General features: G+C 47.5%; 1 protein-coding gene across 1 annotated transcript in view; it reads left to right on the forward strand.

Moving 5' to 3' along the window:
- The first annotated feature begins 12,094 nt into the window (after nucleotides 1-12,094).
- The window catches only part of WNT3A (Wnt family member 3A), a 131,107-nt gene continuing 124,188 nt past the window's right edge, over nucleotides 12,095-19,013 (forward strand). The window contains exon 1 of the mRNA XM_030549863.1: nucleotides 12,095-12,210. Coding sequence (XP_030405723.1) covers nucleotides 12,140-12,210 — 71 coding nt within the window. The 5' untranslated portion in view covers nucleotides 12,095-12,139. The remainder of the gene's footprint in view (nucleotides 12,211-19,013) is intronic.

Consider the following 19,013-nt stretch of genomic DNA (forward strand, 5'->3'; position numbering starts at 1 on the left):
ACCTTTCACATTCTGTGGGCGGGATGGAGAGTGGGCTGGTACCTTGTCTTCGGAGGACTCTCCAGCTGCTTAGTTGAAGTCTCTTATTCTGGGGCTTTCTGGGGTCAGACATCCCAGAATGCAACCCTTTCCGAATGTGAGGAGGCTTCAAAGCTTGTAAGGTCTGAAGACTCGGCAGAGAGTGGCAGAGCTGGATTTTGACCATAGTGGCAGGCCAGTGACATGGGGCAAAATCAGACCAGACAAAGCTACCAAAACTTCATATCCCTGGGGAATTCTCCTGTCTTATGGACATGCCACCCTACTGAGAAGAGGTGGAAATACTGCTACAATAGTTGGCCCCAGTGCCACAGATTGAGAAGGACAAGCTGTATTGCGTTGGCTGGGATAAGTGATAACTTGCATCTGGTGGGAACTTGGGACTTCTTTTGTCACTGCCCTGGGGTAGGACTGCAGCACGGGTTCCTTCATCCTCTTTCCCCTTACCCAGAACCAGTGTGCGTCTGAGGAGTGAGTTATGTTTCAGTAGGGCTCAATCTCACCCATTTTCTTCCCCACTGCAGAGCTAGCTCTATATAAGAGCTTAGGGGACTACGGTCAGGTCCCACCTTGACTCTTGAGTGGTAGATGGAGCCAGGAACATACTGGAATGGCTTGCATTGGCCCTAATACAAAGGGGATGTGTGCAAATATAACACTGACCTAAAATGAAAACGTTCAATGCCTTGGGCTAAGGTTCCACCCAATGCTCGTTTTCCCTCTGAACAAGTTTGTCCAACACGGCTGACTACACCTGCTTCTCCCTACCTGTACACTATCCCCGTGTGTTTCTGAAGGCCATATTGACATGCCTCTTGATGTTTGGGGTTTTTCTTAAAGCCCCAGCTTCTGGAGTCTTTGCTTTTTTATAAAAACACATTTCTAGACTTTATGGTTGCAGAGAACATTCCCAGCATATCCTAAAAGTTCAAAAATCGGAAGGCAAACAACCTCCCCACACACCCAAATTGACGTGTTTTCTTAAAATTTCGGGAACTTTTGGGACCTGCCCTATAATGGGAGTCATAGCTCAGTGGTTTGAGCATTGGCCTGCTAAACCCAGGCTTGTAAATTCAATCTCTGAGGGGGACATTTAGGAATCTAGGGCAAAAATCTGTCTGAGGATTGGTTCTGCTTTGAGCAGGGGGTTAGACTTGATGACCTCCTGATGTCCCTTCCAACCCTGATATTCTATGACCCTGCCATGTCTGGATGCTGTGGATTGGCAGCAATGCAAAGGGGTTTATTTCCAGAATGCTTTCAGGCCTGGAATGGCACTGCTTTGGAGTGCAGATGAGACAATCTGCCTCCAAGGGGCACAGTACATGGCAGAAGAGGCAGGGGGGAGTTTGGAATGGGAGTTCAGCTAGGATTGGCCCATCAATGGAGCTTGCCTAGCAGATGAGCTGCAGGGCCTTATTTTAGCCATTATCCAGGCGATAAGTTTTGCTAGGCACTGTTGCAGGTAACAGAGGAGTCTGAACTTGAACCTCTGGCAGACTGGGGTTTCAAATCAAAACCTCACCCAGGCCTTGTCTTTATCCTGATCCCAGCTTTGGGGAGGAAGTTGCTGGAAGAGCTGACCCCAGCCCAGCCTGTGGTGACTGGGTCTGAACCGGAACCCCAGTTCTCAACACCCTCCAAATCCTGATCTGGGCCCTGAACCAGTGACTTAAATGCTCAGCTACTCACACTGTGACTAGAGGGCCCATGCTCATCCCACTGAGTCCTTTGCTGTTTCCCAAACACCTGTCACGTGCCGTGCTGAGGAGACGGTAGAGTTAGGAATTCCTTTCTTCTTTTGCTGGGGGAAGATTAGATGTAAATTCTCTCCCCAGCCATTGGACCCATTCATTCCTTCTGGGCTCTCTGAGGTGCCCAGAGAGAAGGTGAACAGTGACTTGCAATCCCAACTCCACAGCTGGGTACCCAGGAGATCGGCCAACTTGGTGCAGCTGTCAGGAACCTCGCTGCCAGGGCTGCTGTCCAGAGATTAAAGCTGCCCCGCCTCACTGAAAATCCACGGAGAGGACAGTACTATCACCACCGCTGCCCTTCCCTGGGTCTCATGTCCAAACCCTTCACCTATGCGGGTGAAGAAAGTCCTATGTCTTGCGGGAAAATTCTCTGCACCTTGAAGTCTTTAAACCATGATTTGAGGGCTTCAGTGGCTCAGACACAGGTTTGATACAGGAGTGGGTAGGTGAGATTCTGTGGCCTGCGTTGTGCAGGAGGTCAGACTAGATGATCATAATGGTCCCTTCTGACCTTAAGGTCTATGATTCTATAAGAATGATGCTACCCCTTCCCCCTGAATATCACCCACCTCTCTCCAATACAGAGCTCAGCGATTGCTGAATTTTATGTGGCTGCTGGGAAGGATTGCAACCTCTTTGGGTCTAAGCTTGCTTTCCATTCACAGGCACCCCACACCCTCGCAAAGCCAGTGGAATCCAGCCCTGCCATTTCTACTCAGTCTTTGTGCAGACCACATCCCCCACCATAGTCCATGGGACTTCTGCCTGCCTGAGGACTACTGGATCTAGCACAATATGGCTTCCAACCTACGAGTAACTCCACACGGAGCTGTAATGGGGCAGAGTTCTTCTAACCAACTTATTTTCTCACCTTCCCCCACAAAAAAATAAAATTATACAGGACCTCTCTCCTTCATCCTAGAGCATCTGGCTGAACACAATGGGAGCCAATGGATTTTGCTATGGATTTACGCCGCTGAAACACGAAGCAGAACCTTGCCTATTTCTCCATCCTTTTTTTTTTTTTTTTAAATAGCTTTAAATGATCTTCCTTTCGCTTCTAAGTTCCCAAGACTCTAAAAGCCAGTCTTTTTAAACCAGCGCAATGAACAGGTTGATCCTCCAGAATGGATTTGCTTCTCTCCTGTAAATTTGAAGATATCACTCGCCCAAAATGATGCAGCCACAGGTGTTCCTGTTCCATTACATCATTCTGCTCCACATCCTGACTTTTATGGCAGATCCATCCTGATGCGTCTGCACAGCGCCTTGCGCAGTGGGGTCCCGACCTTTGGGTGAGGCCTCTAACCACTAATATGCAAATAAATAAGAGGCAGCCATGGTCAGTGAGTTGTTGCATGTGCCGGTGTTTGCAAACAGTGAGTCTGATTCACCATTGCCTGGTGCCTTGTGGCATCATGGTCACCAGTGCCAAGGGGTGGTAAAAACACGGCTGTTCAGATCTAGCAGTATTTTACATTCATTTTGCCTGGGAGTAAGTGAGTGCCCGAGGTGCGGTGCAGCAAAGAATCTGCAGGAGACGCTTGCTTGCACCAAGTCAGCTTGCCAGAACAAAAGGCCAGGCAGGTGGCCACCCCACAACTACATTAAGACATCATAACTTTGACTAATTTGCAAACAGTCTGAAAGGACATCCTCCCTCCCCCCAAAAGGGAGAGCTGTCTCTTTAAACCCTGAGGATATGACCTCTTGTCCTCTCTGTTTATAAAAAAAGAGAGAGCGAGAGAAAGCGAGAGAAAGTCAGACTGCTGCCTTGTTAAACTCTCCCCCCTTTTGTGATGAAAATGGGGTGGGGAACCATAGTTATTCCACCAGCTTCTGGTTTCCCTTTTTGTCATTCATGCGCCAGGTCCTTTCTGTTTATTTATTGACTCAGATCCCTTGTCAACACAACCTGCTTCTTGCGTTTTTTAACACCTTTTTTACTGTCTTCCAAATCTGCATTCTCCCCCCCTCCAACCCCCCACAAGATATAAAACAGATGGGAAGCTTTGTTCTCCATTTCCCTTCCTCTTGGACAGGCTCCTGTTCCATCCTCAGACTTTATTCATCATATGCCAAGGATGAGAAATTTTTGATGAGTGCGTTAAATAACACTTGATTATTATTATTATTAATATTATTTTTAGCATCATCCACATGGCAATGCTCAGGCAAATAGTTCTGGGGCCTGATTCTCCTCTCCTCTCTACAAGCTGGTGGAGTCTTGGGCTCATTTTAGCTAAGCTTGTCAATTTCATGACCAATTGGCAAGTCTGCTATTAAATATAAATGGTCTTGAAATCCAGGGCCAGACGTTCATCTCATGTATAACTTTACTTACTGTCTTTTTGTCCCAAGTTTGTTCAGCACCTGCTTCATGACTATTAACCAATGTGGTAACACTAGCTGGCAATCTGGCCCCCAGCCTTCAAATTCTATCCATCTTTCCTGGTTGGTCTTATTAATTCCTCCCAGTGGGATGTGCTCTGTGGATACATAGAAGAGACTCCAGTCTCTGGCTTTCAAGCTAAAGCCTTTAAGCAGCATGAAAATTCCTGCTTTAAAAATATATCATACTGCAAAGGCAGGATGAGGCCTCAAATTTTAATCTCTTGATAAAATGTCACTTTGGTACCAAGGAAATAATATTTTGGTTGAATTCATAAAAAGGACAAAATTCTGAACCAAAGGGTTTTTTTTCAATCCATTTTTGCCAGTTTAAGACCAAATGGGGCAAATGGTTTGGAACAGGGGTTCTCAAACTGGGGGTTGGGACCCCTCAGCGGATCACCATGTTAATACATGGGGGGGGGGTCATGAGCTGTCAGCCTTCACCTCAAATCCTGCTTTGCCTCCAGCATTTATAATGGTGTTAAATATATATAGAAAAGTGTTTTTAATGTATAAGTGGGGGGGTCACACTCAGAGGCTTCCTGTGTGAAAGGGGTCACCAGGACAAAAGTCTGAGAACCTCTGGAGTTTCTTGCTTTTCTTGATTTCATAAGGAAGTCTCCATTTCATATAAAACATCCTGGTCTTGTCTTAGTTTTTTCCCAAAGTGTCACCCAAAATTATGCTTACTAAAAATACAAGGGCAAAAAAGGATAAATTAAGAGCCAGATTTTGTACTTAGGGTTGCCAGTTTTGATTGGATATATTCCTGGAGATTTCATCACAGGACAAAAGATTAATCTTTAATTAAAGGTTATAATTCCTGGAGACTCCAGGGCTATCCTGCCTGTAGTCCTTAGGCTGGATTTAGGGCAGAATACTCACTTACTTCAGTAAAATCTTGCCTAATGCCCCAATCCTGCAACTACCTATATAATGGGCATCAGTGCTATTGATTTCATGCTCAATGCTCCCTTTAATAAGCACTAAGAGTTTGCAGGATCGGGACCTAGAGAGGAAATCCTTGGCCCAAAAAATGTTTGCATGGGAGAGAATAGGTGGGTAACTATTGCTCTGCTTAAACAGATTTCATATAGGTTCAACTCTTTAGGGTACGTCCAGACTGTGATAAAAGATGGCTGCAGCTGGCCTGGGTCAGCTGACTCACAGAGCTCGGGCTGCGGGGCTGTAAGACTGCAGTGTAGATGCTGGGGTTCTGCAGGCCCCAGCCAGCTGACCTGGGCTTTGAGACTGTGTGCCAAGGTTTTTTTTAATCTCAGTATGGGCATATCCTTAGAGACTGAGACTGCATACTCGTGCACATAAGTACTTCTACCCACGTGAAAAATCCCACTGAAATCAATTGGCCTAGTCACAGGAGCAGTTACTCGTGTATGTAAGTGCAGGATTAGGCCCTCGACAATGACCCTTGAGCCTGGTCTTGCATTCTTTCCTTGGGCAAAACTTCCTGTGGTGTCAATTTGCCTGAGTCAGGCCTGAAGAATCTATATACGTTCAAATACACAACATGTTGGCATTTGTAATCCCCGGTGTCGGACTCCTAAGCATGAGTTTTGCTGGACTGGAGCCAGAATGCTCAGGATTGAGCCCCTCTTGGTCAGATCCTTCAGCTTTTATGCAGGTTCAACTCCCCTGGCAATCTAGAATTTTGAATCTGCAAAGAAGTGACTTCTCCAGGGCAGGCCCTTTAACTGTATTTCAGTAGATCAGTGCTGGGGAATAAGGGGTGGAATCCTGCAAAGCTTTGTAAATTCGCTTAGCAAGCAAACATCCTCAGGCCCCTCTGTGACGCAGCCATGAATGTGAAGGCTCTTCCCCATCTCTGGGTAACACAGATTCTTCTTAGTCCTTATCGGCTGCATGACCCTGAAAAGGAGGGAACCACACATGGGACTACCTGGACCCCGTTATATATCAGTTCACTGTCTGTGCCATTTGTTCCCTTCCCACTTTGTTTTCTTGCTGAACCACTAGGGGAGCCAACGTTACACCAGGTACAGTCCTGTCTCTCCTACATACAAGAGCGAGCAAACTGCTGATTCCAGTTGGCAAAGAGGGGACATGCCCACCGTCACACCACAGTTCAGTGGCAGAGCCAGGAATAACCTCCCCCTCCCCCACACCCAGACTCGCAATCGGGGTGCTAGCCACTAGCATACACTGCCTTTCTCCACTGCCTTTTTGCTTCATTAATTCGGGCCACAGCACCTCCTTGGCATGCCAAGCATAAGGACCAGGCAAGTGGGGCTGGTAAGCATGTGAGAGAGAAGTTTATAATTCTTCTTCTTCCACTCCCCCACCCCTGCAAGATAACAGTGACCCTTCCAGGCAAGCACTCCAGAAGTGGAGGGGGAGGGATAGTTCAGTGGTTTGAGCATTGGCTTGCTAAATCCAGGCCTATGAGTTCAATCCTTGAGGGAGCCATTTAGGGATGTGGAGCAAAAATCTGTCTGGGGATTGGTCCTGCTTTAGGGAGGTGGTTGGACTAAATGACCTCCTGAGGTCCCTTCCATCCTTGGCATTCTATGGAGCTCCACACAAACTGTTCTCTCAGCCTTATGAGTGAGATGATCTACAGGAAAATGCAGAGGGTCTGACACTTTGCATAGGACAGAGCATGTGTCTCAAAATGATGGCTTTCTGGACCCATAGTTCCATGCAGTGAAAAGGCCATGCCACTACCAGCCCTTTGTGATACCAAACTCTTCCCCCTTGGGGGGACATCACCTCAGGAGCTCTGGGCAGATCACCATACTGAACTTCCCCTCAGCAGTGCTTGCCCCTAGAAGGGGCCTTTCAGTTGTTTTTATGTAAATACAGTGGAGGAAGACCAGCAATATTGAAATTTTCTCACATCCCATCTGGCAGTGACATCAAATAATCTTACACAATTCAAGCCTTTTACATAAGAACTCCCTGGCCAGATGCTCAGCTGGTGTCAATACATGCAGCTCGATAGAAGTCAACAGGGCTATGCATGCTTATGCCCTGAGGATCTAGCCCTGAGTGTGCACTGGGGCTATTAAGTTCTACCAGCAGCATCTTACATTTGATAGCAGATACTCTAAGATCCTGGCTCATTATAATACATGTGTGTTGAAAACCCCTTTCCAGCACCAATGCCAACTTGTGCAGCCTCTACTTCCTCACTGCAGGACAGACTTATACAGTAAATCCAGCTGGTTATAGCAAGCTGGTGGAGGAGGCACTGCCATGGGCAGCAAGAGATGTGGCATCGATTTGCAGATCTACCATTGGTTTGGTTTGCATTGAGGCCCAGTCACTTAACCATTCCCTGCCTTCATTTTCCCATCTCTACAATGGGGAGAATACTACTCACTGACCCATTAATTATGTTATTGTAGCACCAAGGCCCCAGCCAAGGCTGGGATCTAAGCACTGTACACATGCAAAATAGGAGTCAGCCCTTGCTCCCCAGACTAAACTTTGGAGGGCAAACAAAGGTGAAGGGACTTGCCTGGCATCACACATCAATGCAATGGCCAACTCAGGAATGGAATCCAGGTCTCTTGGAGCCAGCGCCAGTGTGGATCCTCGCTGCTGTTGTGAGGATTAAGGGAATGCGTGTGATGTGCTCTGAGCTCTTGGCTGGAGGATGCTATTGAAAGGCAAAGTGCCCTTGATTTACTCCAAGTCCTCTCCAGGGACGAGCTGGGTTTGGGGGGCAAAGGAGGGTAAGAGAAGTGATGCTGCAGGGTGTTTCTCACCCGTGTGGCATCCACTTTCGTTGGCCGGTCAGTGGGTTGGTCTGCCTGCCCTCCTGTCAGGCTAGCTTCTTGGCAGCCCTGAATAGCTCTTCTCTTCCCCCTGTGCCCATGGTTCTTTAGTTCCTTGCAGAGAAAGTGGAGCCTTTTCAACTACAGTACAGCTCAGTTTATCTGGGCTCTGATAGAAACTCCCTGTGTCACTCAAAGTGGGGACCATCTTCTAAGTTCTGTTCTCCCCTTACCCATAGGAGAGGTGCCCACAGATTTCAATAGAGCATTTTCTTGAATGACCAGGATTGGACCTAGTTACACTGACTATCTGATCCCTTGGTTATGGAGGCTGGGTCATGACCGCCGTTTCCACCACCACCTCCTCCTCCTGCCTCCTGACAGTCAAGCAATGAAGGCTCCAGTGACCATTGTACCTTTCATCAGAAGATTTCAGACACTAAGGAATTCATTCTTGCAGCTTGCCCTGGAAGACAGGTAAATATTTATGTTCTCATTTTACAGAGAGGGGAAACTGAGGCAGTGAGCCATTCAGGGCTTACTCCTGCTCCCATTGAAATCTGTAGCAAAACCGGCAGTGCCTACAGGGGTGCAAGATCTGGCCCATAAATGACTTCCTCCAGGTGGCAAAAGGAAGGCTGTTGGGCCAGACCCTCAGCTGGTGCAAATTGGTGTTGCTCCATTGACTTTGATGCCTGATTTACACCAGCTGGAGGTCTGGTTCCTGTCTCCTGTATTTTAATCACAGCCAACATTCTCCCCCATCCACATCCTGCACTATTTACAAAATAATAATAATAATGCCTTCCAGCAAGGAGTCTAAGGCTACCCTGAATTACAGCAACTAGCGGCCTAATCCTACCTATATTTACTCCTTTTGGTAGCCCCATTGCAGAAAGTAATTTCCTAAAAATCAGTGGGGCTAAGCACAACCTGAGTAAAAATTAGCAGGTGACTCTTTGCAGGATTGGACCCTAAGAAAGGACCAAAGATGGGCAGAAAACACAGCAATTTACCATGACACAAATGATCCTAACTCAGTGAAGCCAATGGAGACTATGCCATTGACTCCAATCAACCACAGAATCAGGTCCTAGAAAGATTGCTGGCACAGCTAGGCTAGTGTTAATTAGCTATAACCAATCCACTGCAGCATAATTAATGATCCTAACCACTATCGCCAAGGATAGAGATGGATATTATTTTCCATTAGCTGATTTAGGCATAGCAAATTATCATCAAAGCATTTTGGATAATCATACCCATTCTGGTGGGCTTAGGATAAGCATCCTGCAGGAATGAAAATCACTGGAGGTGGAACTAAGCCATAGCCTCCCTGCAGGTTGTGGTGGGGCTGTTAACACCAGGCCAAGCGTTTGCCTGTAATACTGTCAGGAAAACCCTGTTTTTTGGATCAAGCCCTTTCAAAGAGTGGCCAAATCCAAAGCATCAGGGTTGGAAAGGACCTCAGAAGATAGCTAGAGTCCAACCTCTGCTTAAAGCTGTACCAATCCCCAGCCAGATCAGATTTTTGGCCTAGATCCCTAAATAGTCTCCTCAAGGATTGAACTCACAACCTTGGGTTTAGCAGGCCGATGCCAAAACCACCAAGCTACCTGTTCCTCAGCAGCTTGTTCTGATATGATTATTTGAGGGCCCAGACAGCACCACCCCACTCAGGGTGCAATGAAAAAGACCTGGGGTAGGAATTAAAAGCAGGGCTGGAAAATAAGCCACAGTGCCTGGTAAAGAAACAACATCCACTTCTTGGCTATTGTATGTATTTACTGGGCCCATGAAAAAGCTGGGGCTGTCTCCATCCTCCCTAAAAAGCGGCTGCAGTTGTATCTTCAGGTCGATTCTGGTGGGTCCCTGGTGGTGTGGCCTCCCTTTAAAGCCCTCCAAGGGACAAGTGACTGGGCCTCGGGCGCGATTTGCTAAGCGCTCCCCCCAGCCATCCACTTCCAGGCTGTCACTTGGCGCGATCTCCAGGCGCTGGGGGCACAAGGGGAAGGAGTGTGAACCTCCCAGGCTGCCCTGTGAGCAACCCCCCCTGGCAAAGACAGAGAAATCCCCTCCTCTGAACGCCCCAGCGCTCGGGTCTTTCCCGCACGGCTGTCATTGGATGGGATTTTCGCTAAGACGCAGGGAAAGTCCTTAAGATTGGGGGGGTTTCCACTCCCTCCCCTTTTCTTTCTAGCCCCACCTTGGGCAATGCGCTTCCTTTTCTCCTCTTTGGCTCCGGAGCCCTCCGAGGAGGCGCGATTGAGGAGGGGGCAATTAACACAACACAACGCAATACAACCGAGGCATCAGGCCGACAGCGCATCCGTTCCTGCTCCTGGAAGGAAACCGCATCGAAGCCAGCTGGGCTGCAGGAACGTGATGGGTTCTGGCAACATTGGCCAGATCGCCTCGGTTTCCGGTCACCTCTTCTCATTCCTTGGCAGGGTGGGAAGAGAGATCCTTCCCCTCCCACAACCAAATAGTAAGGCAGTGTTAAAAGCCCGATCCTTGCAAAGCTCAAGGGGCCGGGATCCAGCTCATTACGACCACCCCAGAACGTGGTACATGTCAGGTTTAGCTTCATCGGGATTTATTCCGTGTATTTAAAATAAATAAATACGTATTTTCCCTTAGACTGGGTGTCCGTATCGGGGCAAATGGATCTGCAAACCTGGATAAAAGGGAAAAATAAAGTTTGGTTTAAAGTGACACACGATCCGACCCCTCCTCCGACACAATCATGGCATAAAAATCGGATCTTGGTTGTATCTTTCATCAGCGGCTGAGAAATTCTGCTAGCCGAGCCTCTCTTTCAATGTTACCTCCACCTCTCTCTTTGCTCACACACAGGAAATGCCCGTGTAATAGCAAAGTGATCGTTACTATTCCGCATTAAAACCAACAGCTGGTTGCGCTTCTCCACTTCGGTCCCACCTACCCAAGCCCTTCACGGCAAGATTCCCAACCAGCCAGGGGGAGCCGGATGTCTGACACGTTGTCTCAAATTCAGCTCTTTTTAAACAATATGTTCCAAACCCGTAAGAAATCTGGCCACCTTTCCCATTTCTGGCAGCTACCGCTTTTTATTATTATTAATTTTTATTATTAATAATAATATTTTATTATTATTGTAATTCCTGTCGCAGGAAAAACAGTTGGCTCCATTCAGCTTCCATGCAACCCCCCCCCCATGACATACATTGTTTCAAGCTACAATTAAACAAACTAGATCATTTATTAATCCTTGCTTGGGGTTGATCTGATGGGTGAAGTCGTTTGAAGCCACGTGCTGGCTACATTGACTATGCGAATCTTTTCAATAATGAGGGTGTTCCATATGAAGGGGTTGCATGAGGGGGTTGGTTTCCTAGCCCCTAGGTCTGCGCTGGAGCTCTGCGATGGTGGGAAGTGTGTGTAAATTCTCTTTTTTTAAAATGGAAAGAGAAAGTTTCTCAAAAGTTCGTTCCAAGTCTCAGCCGGCCGCTGGGAGGAAAAGGAGATTTATGATGAAGACAAGAGGGTAAAAAAAAGACCAGACCGAGCAAGTGAAAACAAACAAGCAAACACCCCTCCTCCCCCCCAAAAAATAACCTCTCAGATTTATGTGTTTTTGCATTTTAGTAGCTTCTACCCAGGGAGTGAAATCCGGGCAGGTTGTTATAGCTACCCTAATCCACAGGGGTCCCCCCCCGTCTATTTAAACCCCCTAAATCTTCCTCCCCCTTTTAAAAACTACATTTTATCTCTGGCTTGTGGGCCAACATGCCCCTAATGAGTATTAAAACACTATCTTCTCGCAATTAGCTCATTCCTGCCTTCCCGCTCCTGATTGACAGAGTGAGCAGAAGCATCAGAATTTTCCCTTTGGCAATAAGTGCTGATTGGGTCCTTCTAAAGAGAGCTACTTCCAACTTTTTTTTTTAATATTTGCCTTCAGTGTCTTGGCTGAGAGAAGAGTTTTTTACCTCTGCGATTTTTTTTTCTCGAGAGGAGCTGGGGAAGGAAGAGAGAGGATTATTTACCTGGTTGGGCTGAGCTGATTTGTTTTGGTTTATTATTATTTTTATTATTATTATACAAACAATCCTCGTAACGCAGAAGAAAGGAAAGTGTTGGCAACTGTGGTTGAATTTTAAAAAAAACAAACAAACAACAACGCCCCAAACTTTTCATCAACTTTTGGCGATGGGCTGTTTTGGATATTTGCTATTTCTTTGTGGGTTGAGTCGAGCTATGTCAAGTTACCCAATCTGGTGGTAAGTTTGAGTCTTCTGTTTTTTCTGTTTAAAAGGATATCATTCCCCCCCCTTCTGCTTTTCTGCAACTCCTGCTTTTTATGACGACTTGAAATTCTCCATTCGTTGCCACTTAGCTAAAGAAATGGAATTGTTCCAACCCCGGAAAGTTTTTTTTTTAGAATCCGCATTTCACCTCTTTCATTTAAACATTCGCTTTGTTTATTAGGACTGGGTTATACCTGCTCTCTTGTCAGTTCTACTGTAAAGGAGAGGGAGAGAGATCGAAAGTTATTTTTTTTAAGTGCTTTGATCCTCTCCTGCGAAGAACAAAAGGCACTGGCTGAATTAAAGAGATAATGATACAAGCTGACATGAGTATTTCAAGGTGATTTTGAGCTAGTCAGGTGGAAGGGAAGGAGGGGCGGGTTGGAGGTTGAAAATATTTTTCCCTCTCGCTTTAAATAATATTTTTTTAAAAATCAAACAAACAAGAAGTAGGTAAGACAGGACTGAACAACCTGGACTAGTTATGTAAAGAAAAGACAGAGAATTGGTGAGCGCAAGGACTGGGACAGATTTCTCGATAGAGACTTTTCTATGATACAGATGATATTGTATATTATGAGATGGGTTGGTGGATGGGTCAAATGCTGTTCCCACCGCTTCTGGAAACTTGGAAGTTATGGGCCAGATTCGGAACTTAGGGGATAAATCTTAATGGGTCCAGTGGAAGCCGGAGCAGAATCGGGCCCTGTGGGTTATACGCTCTCTAGGGCGGAAAGGACAGCAAGGCTGGGGAATGCCACCTTGGCCACATACCGCCCTCCAAAAGAAATAGCCGGGTCATTGGCAGGCGAAAAGGGGTATCTCCCTTCCACAGGCAGGCTGTGCGAAGGGATAGACCCGAATCGCTTCCAGCGCTCTGCTCCTCGCCTCGCCTGGCAAGAGCAGCCGGAAAACGGGGGGCGAGAACACCCAGATAGGCGCTTGTTGCGGTGCCTTGCTCCTTGCAACCCCAATAAACCCCATTATTAAAAAGCAAAGCTTCCCCCGGTACCAGTGACTTCCAGTCTGCAAGGTGGAAACAACCCACAAGGTTTTCCTCTGAAGCTGGGGCGAGGTTATACCTATCGAGTCCCCCTTTTCATCTTAAAACAGAGGATTGATAACATGGAGGGTGAAAGAGGCGGATTCAATCTTAGATTCCCCGTGAAGTTGTTGGGAACAGATCTGTCCCCCTCTCGTTCTAGTTTCCCCTGAATTTCATTCGCCTTTTTCTCTCGGTTGCTTCTGAGCTCTCAGTTGCTGTAGAGAGGGAGGCGAAATAGACCAGATGCACGAAAGATACGTTCGTCTCCTATGTGTATATTGGAATTCAAGGGAGTGGTGTGTCTCATCTAACCGCATTAATGCCCCCCCCCCCAAAACTTTACTGCTTCTCAGAGCCCTGCCGCGACACAGAAAACACCCCGCAGGCCAGGAGAGCAGGTGTGAGAAAGGAAGGACAGATTTCCCCCTCCAAAAGCAGGATGCCTGGGATAGGGTTTTTCCTTTTGTAACTTGTACATTTCGTTTCAGTTCTTTATTCCCAGCCCCCCCGCTCAGATCGATTCAGGACATTGATTCTCTGGGCCATGATGAAACACACATACGGGTTGTGGTGAGAGGCCAGTTGAATGTTGCATCCTATCCTTTTAAGAGGTCATTGTAGCGCTCCCACCACAGAAGCAAATGGAAATAAGGGGTGCAGAGGAAAGCTTGTAGCGGCAGATCTGCTGTAATTACTAAGTTTAGGTAACTGGAACGAGGGAAACCCTCGCAGAGGAAGGTCCTGCTTTGCAAGCGGTTCCTGAGCAAGGCGCAGGGAACAACCACAAACGAGCCTTTAGCCAGGCAGGGGGCTGCAAGCCTCGGGTGGAGCCTTCATTGCTCAGCGCGTAGGGACTCTCGGAAGTTAGCTGATTTCACTGGACCCATAAGTGTTCCGGTAAAGTTCCCCAGCAGGAATGTGGTGCAATCTCCGGGCTGTGTCAATGTTTGCCCGTGTGTGTCGGGAAGGCAGGTCGTTTAGAGCTACACAGAGGGTTTTTTTTATTAATTATTATTATGAAAATAGCACACCCTGTGAATGCGCGCGCGCAGAGCGAATTTTCAGTGACATGCTCCACTTCAGCCCAGCGATGGTATAATGACGTCTGGGCTCACCAGTTTCAGCAAATGTATATATAATATGCACGCGTGCTGCAAGGGTAGATGTCTGCCCAGCCGCTTGAGCACGCTGCCTTAAAATTTGCAAGCAGCAATCGAGTGCCAGCTGCGCCTGGTTTGATATTCGCTCGAGGTCCAGGAGCAGGAAGTTGGGGAGCGGGGGAAGGCGAGAAATGATCCTGGTAGCGCACCTGGGTCTGTTCTCGCTCTGCGCATATATGTGGAGAGGAAGGGGTGTCGAAGGCAGAACCCCCAACTATGCCAGGTATGTCTGAAGCAGGGAATTCGCTGGAATGGGAGAAGGGTAATAAAATGCAAATGTGTTCCTGATAAGACAAGCACACTGAACACCTGGACTGGAAGCATTAAAAAGCGATCTTTTATTCACCCCCTCCATCGAGCTTATAATTAGAACCTCTCTGCCACATTCCTGATGGGAGAAGGAAATGCATTCCAGCGATACCAGCCCACATCTCCCCTTGCCACCTAGCCCAGGGAAAAGAGGAGGGGTGGGGGGATCTACATCCCCCCGCCCATGAAAGTTCAGGAAGATCAGATCGGTTGCAGCCAAGTTTAGACCCCTGTGGAGTTTATTTTCATGCGATGCAAGACGCTGGAGAAGGAGATGGGACTCCCCTGCCCGCTTTGCGAAAATACAGGGGGAGGAGGAGGCTAGGAGAAATGCTCTATCGCCCGGGAGTTAGGGCAGAAGGGGTTGGAGCCGCTCTCGTGTTAGGGCATCAGGTGTTGTTCCCTAGTGCGGGGGGAGGGCGGGGCGGGTGTGTTTTAAAACATGCAGCAGGAAACGGCGTGAGATCTGATACAAAGCAACGTTGCAGGCATCTTCCTTTCAACCCCAGCGAGACACCCCCGGGGCATGGACTTGCAAAGAAATGTTGATGGGGGGGGGGTCTTTGTTGTTGCTGTTGTTTTAGCTGCCTAAATGACCTGTTTATTCCCAGACGAGATTAGACGCCCCTCGTTTGGCTGATGGGGCAGGGGCAGGCGCAGGCATTGGGTGCCACGGGTCCTTTCCGTGGGAAAGCAGAAGCCCAAGTCACATTGGAGAGGGAAGGGGAGAAAAAACCAGGAGTCGGGGGTGTGGGGGTGGGGGTGGGGGTGGATGTGTCGTTCTTTGCTTGGCCTGGTGAGGATTGGGATAGAAACCCGCAAATCTGCAGTGGAATTGATTTCTGTAACGAAGGTTGCACGTCAGAAGGAGACTCGAAGTCTGTTGTTTATTCAACTCCCTCCCCCCAAAAAAAAAAAAAAAAAAACTTATTGTGATCTGGTAACTCCAAACACTCATTTTATTTGGAGAGGTCCAGACTTGCTTAGTCTGACCAGGAAGGAAACAAACAGAGATCATTGCCTCAGTCCCCCCCCCCCACACACACACTTGTGCATCACCCCCTAAAGCAGCCCATAGCTACTTAGAAACTTGCAGTCGGGAGGAGAAACGTGTCATAGACATTCCCCTTCTGCCCCCACCATCAAACAACTGGCATAACAGTGGCCTCGGTCTAACACGGAAACGGCCCTAATGCATTTAGCTCTAGGACATTTCCACTGCATTGGACTTCTAGGCAATCTTCTCAACCAGAAAAGGCAGGCAGGGACTCAGGAAGGACATACTCGGATAAACTTGGGTTGCTTAGTCTCCTCTGTGGGGTAAGCTAGCTGACACCATACTGTGTGTGTGTTGGATACACCCACTCTATCTATCTATCCATCCAGCCCCATACACCCCCTCTATCTATCCCCATACACCCCCACTATCTATCTATTCTCTTAGACGGATCACCATAGTAGCTTACCCCTGTATGGAAATGAAACATTAATGCAAATTGAGGTGTGTGTAACTTCTGCTCAAGCAGAGTGATGCATGTTTTGTTAGGTTGAAAAAAAAATAACCAGACAAAATATATTTCTAATGAATGCATTTAACTGACCAAGAATGATGGTAAATGTGAGTTTCTTTCTGATTTTTCCCCCAAACATTTTTAAAGTGAGGGAAGATTAAACCCTGAAGTATTTTATATACATAAGATGCAGCCATTTCCCCTGGGGCTAATATTGAGATTTTAACGTGATGGCAAGTTCCTAAAATACATCCTAGAAAGAAATGAAGTAATCTTTACTTTACGGCACTGTGTGTCTCAGATGTCTTTTATTAGTGATGTCTGGAGACCATGAGACAGAGACACGTAACTACAGTTCATTCTGGCTGTACTACCAGCTCAGCTGTTTTTAGCCCCAGAGGACTAGATGCTGACAATGGTTGCTAGTGATATGTCAGTTTCCTAGTGTACATTGATTTTGGTGATGCTACTCTGGATTTACACAGGTATAACGGAGATCTGAGCCTTACTGAGGGCCTGATCCAGTTCCCGCTAAGATCCCTGGGAGCTTTCCCTTGTGTTTCCCTGAAGCAAAACAACTTTCCCCAATACAGCACAGAACTCTACTACTTAGCTAAAAGAGCCACTCCATTAGCTAGCAGTAGGAGGCTTTTATCTTCTAGTAGTGGCCAAGCTTTCAAACAAATATTTTGCCAGGGTGCTGCAGAAGCTCCCCGCCCTTTTTTCAATGAGCTGTGTGGGGAGATGGAGGAGGCAGTGAGTATTTCTACTAACGTTATTATGTATTTGTATTACTGTAGTGCCTGAGATCCCCAGTCATGGATCAGGACCCCATTGCACTACGCGCTGTACAAAGACTGTGTAAAAAATTGGTCTCGGTCCCAAGGTGCTTATAATCTAAATATGCTTATAAGCTAAATATAAAACAAGAAGAGAAAATGTAATATGAATAGAAGCCCATGTCATGAATAGAGCATGTTTAGATTTAACTATTCCCCTGCCTGGCTGTCAGGTCCATGCACAATAGCACCATGTGAGTGACCATACACATCAGCAAAACTCACCATGAGTCCAGTTTCACTGCCCCATGTGTATGAATTGTACAGAGTAAACAAACCGCATACATGATGAAAAGTAAATTAGATTTTTTACAATTCCATCAGTGATCTAAAGTGTTACTAGGACTGCATATAGAAAAGGGGATCAGGGATTATTAAAGAGGCGGGAGGGATTAATTTAGAAGGAAAACGAATAACCCTAATTAATACTTAGATCTTAGGGCTTGTCTACATCACAAAGTTGCAGCGCTGGTGAGGGGGTTACAGCGCTGCAACTTAGGAGGTGTACACATCTGCAGGGCATCACCAGCGCTGCAACTCCCTGTTTGCAGCGCTGGCCGTACTCCCGTTTTATCTCGGGTGTAGAGGATCCAGCGCTGGTGATCCAGCGCTGGTAATCAAGTGTAGACACTTACCAGCGCTTTTCTTGACCTCCGTGGAATAAGCAGGTATCCCAGCATACCTGAGGAAGCCTCTGGTAATCAAGCAGGTCTTCTTCCCCGGTTTGCTCTCGCGTTCCCCGAACCCCCGAGCAAGCAGGTCTCCTTCCCTGCGGTTTGCTCTCGCGTTCCCCGAACCCCCGTGCAAGCAGGTCTCCTTCCCTGCGGTTTGCAGGGGGGTTCGGGGAACGTGAGAGCAAACCGCGGCGAAGCTGATCTCCTTCCCCGGTTTGCTCTCACGTTCCCCGAACCCCCCTTGAAGCCGCCCAACAGCGCTGCAGTGTGGCCACATCTAACACCACTTGCAGCGCTGGTTGCTGTAAGTGTGGCCACTTTGCAGCGCTGGCCCTATACAGCTGTACTAATACAGCTGTAACAACCAGCGCTGCAAAATTGTAGATGTAGACATACCCTTATAGAGTCAACTTTTATATGTGAAAGAAAACAAGGCCAATCCTGCATCAGCCAAGGCTAGGGGAGATTTGTGGGTAGGGAACTCCTGAGCAATATCAAGAGCAAATGAGCACTTTCAGTTGGAATGGTCTTTATTTTAAATTAAAACAGCAAAACAAAACAAGAAAGAACAAAGGTAAAGTCCCCCCACTCCACCCGAGAGAGCCGAGTGTTTGTCTCCAACAATCTGCACTGAACTGAGCACTAAATAAACTGAGCACTTTTCTGGAGCAAGCAGAGTAGTTGGTGAGGTAAAGGTACAGTACACAGAAAACAAAGGCATAATGATTATGTAGTTAACCATGACAGGGAGATCTATTCACGTGAGCAGCTGGTTGCTCCACTTCACAGCCTGTCTGCTGTAGCTGTCAGCCTTGGGGTGCGATTCTGTATTTACTTTTGCAACGGAACCGGAGTAACTGGTTAGGGCCCCCATTCCGCAACGATCTGTGTGAGTCGATCCCTGTGCCAATGTAGTCCCATTGAATATTGCAGGATTGCTGCGCTCGCTTTGGAGGGGCCTGGATCAGGTGTAAGGAAGTCATCTTCATCCCCACGCTGCCCCCAATTTCTCCATTGCGTAAACCGAGAGTGCATAACAGGCAGCGAGGGAAAGTCCAAGCTGTGCAGAGATTTGCGTGGGATGCAGACTGCCTGCTCCACGCCTGTGATGGCTCTTTGTCTGCCTAAGGTGCTGCTCAGGGCCCCTGTGTGGAACTGGAGTAAAAGCACCAAGGAGAGACACGTTTGATGTGACATCAGGAGTGCTAACAGGGCCCAGGCCCAGGCCACAACCAGAC

This window comes from Gopherus evgoodei, chromosome 2, assembly GCF_007399415.2.
Source record: "Gopherus evgoodei ecotype Sinaloan lineage chromosome 2, rGopEvg1_v1.p, whole genome shotgun sequence".
Classification (NCBI taxonomy): domain Eukaryota; kingdom Metazoa; phylum Chordata; order Testudines; family Testudinidae; genus Gopherus; species Gopherus evgoodei.